This window comes from Zosterops lateralis, assembly GCF_965231275.1.
Source record: "Zosterops lateralis genome assembly, chromosome: 8".
Lineage (NCBI taxonomy): Eukaryota > Metazoa > Chordata > Aves > Passeriformes > Zosteropidae > Zosterops > Zosterops lateralis.
In genome coordinates this window covers 22,415,723-22,420,464 of record NC_139768.1, presented here as the reverse complement: position 1 = coordinate 22,420,464, position 4,742 = coordinate 22,415,723, and the positions used below count along the sequence as shown (strand labels likewise).

General features: G+C 34.9%; 1 protein-coding gene across 3 annotated transcripts in view; it reads left to right on the top strand.

Moving 5' to 3' along the window:
• Positions 1-3,695, top strand: part of FAM204A (family with sequence similarity 204 member A) — an 18,485-nt gene extending 14,790 nt beyond the window's left edge. For all 3 annotated transcript variants that reach the window (XM_083866246.1, XM_083866244.1, XM_083866245.1), the window contains exons 7-8: positions 925-1,031; positions 1,380-3,695. In XM_083866246.1, coding sequence (XP_083722372.1) covers positions 925-1,031; positions 1,380-1,431 — 159 coding nt within the window. In that variant the 3' untranslated portion in view covers positions 1,432-3,695. The remainder of the gene's footprint in view (positions 1-924; positions 1,032-1,379) is intronic.
• Positions 3,696-4,742: the final 1,047 nt, after the last annotated feature.

Sequence of the window (4,742 nt, the reverse complement as noted above, 5' to 3'; positions counted from 1 at the left end):
CAGAAACTGTTTGCTAATTTCAATAGGTTTGGGTGTGGACTGAAAGAAAACCTGTTTGTCCACATCTGTTTGTGCAGTTTGGGGTAAATGAATTGCCTGCTTGTCTTGGAGAATAGCAGTAACTTCTGAGAATGAATACCTTCATAACTCATAATGTCAAGTCAAGGCAGCAACCACAAAATGTAACTACAAGTTATGAGTGCTGATTAAGGGAAATAAACTGGTGATAGTTCACTGTATCTTCTTCCATCTTTTTTACCTTACTCTCCCCTGCCTTTCCCATCCGGTGCTTGACATTCACTAAAGGGAACTTAATTCTCACAGTTTGAATAAGTTCATGGAAGTGGTATTCATCTGCATGGAAAGCTGGCATATCATACCCTTGCAGTCTAAAAACTTGTAATGTGGAGATAGACACTAAGGACGCTGCATCATTTATTTTTGGACAGAGTGATTAAAACATGTCTAATGGTTCTACAGAAAAATGTGTGGTGGTAGCAGCTCTTCCTGTATAAAAGTGTCTTTTTGGGTGTTTTTGACACTGGTAAGACCTGATTCTGTTGTGTTAGCATAGCTGAGGTCACAGACTCGTCCTAATAATGGAGACTATTTGGATATGTCTGTCTATGTAAGACAAACAAACAAAAGGATCCAATGAGCTGTTGCCCTTTGCTTTTGTTTCTGAAAATGAAGGATTTGGTGAAAATGGTTGCTTGCCCCAGTATCCTATACCTTTGTATTTCCTTCAAGAGACATTCTTGTTTGTCCAGTCTAACAGTGCAACATCAGCCTAATATTTGAAAGATATTTTAGTATCTATCGACTTTTGAGAAACAATATCAGACCACGTAATTTGTGAGGCTTTAATTTCATATGAGCCATTTGCATCTAATCAGTTTTCCTTTGTTCCTTTTCATGTCTTAGCTTGGTGTGAAAATTGCCAAAGCTGCCGCTTGCCGCAACTTCATAAAAGCCAAGCAAGAAGCAGAGGCTGCCCAAGAAGCTCAAAAGAAAAAGAAGCTTGCTTGGGGGTAAGTCATTTGAGTATGGAATTAAACATTTGTGGTTTTCATTGGCACTAAGTGTGTACAATACGATCTCAGTTAAATGTTTTCTTAGTTGAAATAGGCTTGTGCTAATCTTATTTGTTTAGTTTAACCTTGTTGGGTTTTGGTGGGCTTTTTTAGGAGTGTATCAGACTTAAATACAGAGGCTTTATCAGAAATAAAGTGGAGGTTGTATGGCTATATTTGTCTTCATGTCTTTATTACAGTATTAAAAATAAGTTTTTATTTTTGTTGTTGTTAAGAATAACGTGGTTAAATACCTGAAACTCATACACTCATTATTCCTAATGTGAGTTTTATGCTCTGTTTCAGATTTGAAGCCAAGAAAAGATGGGAAACAAAAAGCAACATGGGATACATGTAATCCATCCTATTCTCCTCAGGAGTCAAATACCTGTTTTTACTTGAAGAATTCTTGTGGGCAACTTATTAAATCTAAACATAAAACCTCCCAAAACAAAACAGAACACATCAAATGCCTTGTATTTATCTTAATGCTTTTAAACTGCACTGTGTTGTTTTGGCACTCTCTTGTAAATAATACAGCAAAAATGCTATCTAAACATCAATACTATGTTAAATTTTCCTCCTAGATATGAAATCTAAAGGTAACACATTTCAGGATGAATTTGGAGTCTGATAGAAAACTCTCTGAAGTTGAAATAAAATCCTTGGTCCAAATGTGTTTTGTGCTGTACTGCAAATACTGCAAATGTGTGGGTATAAGGAGAGGGGTATGTTTGCTTCTGGGGCTACACAGACTTATTGCAGTAAGTACTTCTTTTCTGCTTGAAAGTTGGAGGAAGACACTAAATGAAGAAGAGGAAACCCAACCTGTCTTTTTTAAACCAAGGGCATTTATAGCCTTAGTAAATATAAACACATGCACAAAAAAAAAAAAAAAAAAAAAAGCCTGAGAAAAGTCCATCCTCCCTCTCCTGGAAGGTGAGGTCATTTCCTGGGTCTGCATTCTTCAGAATATTTCAGATTCCCAGTTTTCTTTTTTTCCTAAGAACACAGGTTTTAAAAGTCCCAGATAAAAATATATAAATACATATCTTGGAAAAATATCTGAACTATTATGTTCTACAGTTAACTGCACCCAAGATACAAATGCAGATTTTACTCCAAGTCAAATGTTTTACAGATCAATTAGGATTTGAATGTTTATGTTATAAGATTATAACAAGAATTGATGATAATGTTTCTTCAAAATTGTTCTCAGTGAAAAGTAAGTACACATTCAAAACTAATAACTTTTCTCCCTGAAGCTCTTGCATATGTGTTTAGTCACCACAATGCCTGAATTGAATTGGTAATGTAAATGTCAGTTATTGTTAACCAAGATTAATATGTTTCAGGCCAAAGGTATGGTATTAGTGTAATGGTGATTTACTGTGTAAGTACTTGGGGCTAAAACAACTTGCCAACAAATAGCAATTTGAAGTTTTACAGCAGCAATTCGGAGAGTTCAGGTTTGCAGTCCAAGATGGAACAGTGCATTTTTGTTCATTAGCCCTCGGGATATTTGATTCTTTTTTTTAACATCATATTTCTTTCACACAGATGAGAGTTTGCAATATGGAAATCTGCAGTTAGCTGTAATTAGTTATGATGACAGAGTTGAGTACAATTGCCAGGATTGTAAATTGGAGGCTAAACAGGTTTCTGCAGTATAACATCATAAATCTCACACTATGGTTTACAAACTTCCTTGCTTTGCAAACTTTTGTGTGGAAAGAAGCAAGTGCTATCTCTAGTGAAGTGGTTGTTAAGGTAAGTTGCATGTTTGCATGTGTAAACACATGGGTTACACCATGACCCTACATCAGGATCTTTCTCAGTTCCAAATGTTCCTGTCCAGGAGTTACAGACACTCTGTCCATAATTTCTGGGGGGTTTTTTTAAGCATCAGGAAGATGGGTGTTAGATACAGTTGACCTTTGTTATATACTGAAAGGTAGAATGATGCTGATAATTAATGCCAAACACACCACCAGCATTCCATTAAACTTTTAAAAGTATAATTTATTAAATAACCTATTTTCTTTTTTGTAGCAATTGCTCTTAAGAATAACAGTATTTGTTAAATCAAGATCTTGATCCAATTGCAAGGATCAGTGTTCTTTGTTTTGAAAATGTGCTTTAACAGAAACCCAAGCCCTCAAAAAACAGCTGTTGCCCAGTTACCTGTAATATTTTACACTAAATCAATTAGTTTTGTTGGGCCATTAATAATGGAACCATTTAGGAAGTATGCAGAATATTTATATTGGGTCACTTGTGTGATGAATTAAAAAATTACCACATTTCAAATCTTTTTATCCACCAAAAATGTTTGCTTAAAATATTAGTTGACTTCCAGAATTATACCATGTTCAAAAGTCTCTAGCAGGGAAAATACAAAAGCCTAATACAGCTTTATGGAGTTCATATAAATGTGTAAGAAATAAATAAATGCAGAACTGTACTTCTAATAATCATCTTCCTAAATTGCTGCTTTGTTTTTAAATATCTTGAGTTGTGCTGACTTCTTTTTTTATTACTTTTGGTCTAATGTAAATTTTGTTGATGTAAATCTTGATGTAAATTTTGGCCAAACAAGTAAAAGTGCATTCTAAAACTTAATGTTTCCTGTTTAACAGTGTTAAACCAATCCAAATGCTTGTTTTAGTTACTCAAAGCTTTTTAATCAGCTTAAATATATAACCTCTTACACTGAACTAAATTTGATATGTAATAATAATTCTTTTAACAGATGAAATTGTTTGACTGAAATTACCAATCTAGAGAAATGTACTTGAATTATAAATATCAGTACAAATCTGCTGTGAAGCCAAATATTTATTAGAAGTTCATTTGATGCTGTCTTGAGCTGGGCAAAAGTTTAAAGGCAGCCTCACCAAAGTGCTTTGTCTCTCTCAGAAGTCCTGAAATACATACATGTAAGTGCTGGTTTTCAACATGAAAGCTGGCTGCTCAGGTGCTGTGCCAGGGTGAGGGGTTTGCTTTGGGGTTTTCAGCCACTCTAAAGATGTCAAGTTGGATGGCTCTGCACAGTTTCACTGAGTGGTGTTGATGCTCCTTAAACACTTCTCACTCGGGTGCCATGTCTTCATTTCTGCTTCCATCTTATGTTCTTTCAATTCTATTGTGTTTTAAAGCCTACACGAGAAATTCTTTTATCAGCTCCTGTGATAAAATACAGCCAGTTTGAAGTTTGACAACAGCATACTAATACAATTACTTGTATTTCTTAATACTGCATTCCTGAGCTCCTTAACCAAAGAGTGGCTGCAGGGACAGTTTGACAGATAAAAACATATATATAGTTGTTAGAGTTTTAATAGTTTTTTGCCTGCAACCATAATCTGTATCATTATTTTTTTAGTTTAATTCTGTTGGACAAGTTTCAAAGATAAATGTGGTGTGTAATAAGTCTTTGCAGCCTCTAATTTGTGAAGGAGTGTCTGTCCAGTTAATACTTGCTCATTGAAGCAAGGGGTTTTGAAATAGCTGAAGTACGAACTGTAATTACTGATGTCTGTTTCCTATTCACCTATGGCTTCTGGCATTTGATCAAAAACTGTAATGTATTGCTTGATCTCAAAGCATTCCCCACTTTCAAAAATATTTACCTCATGAGAATTGCACAGCACTAAGTGACCTTAGCAA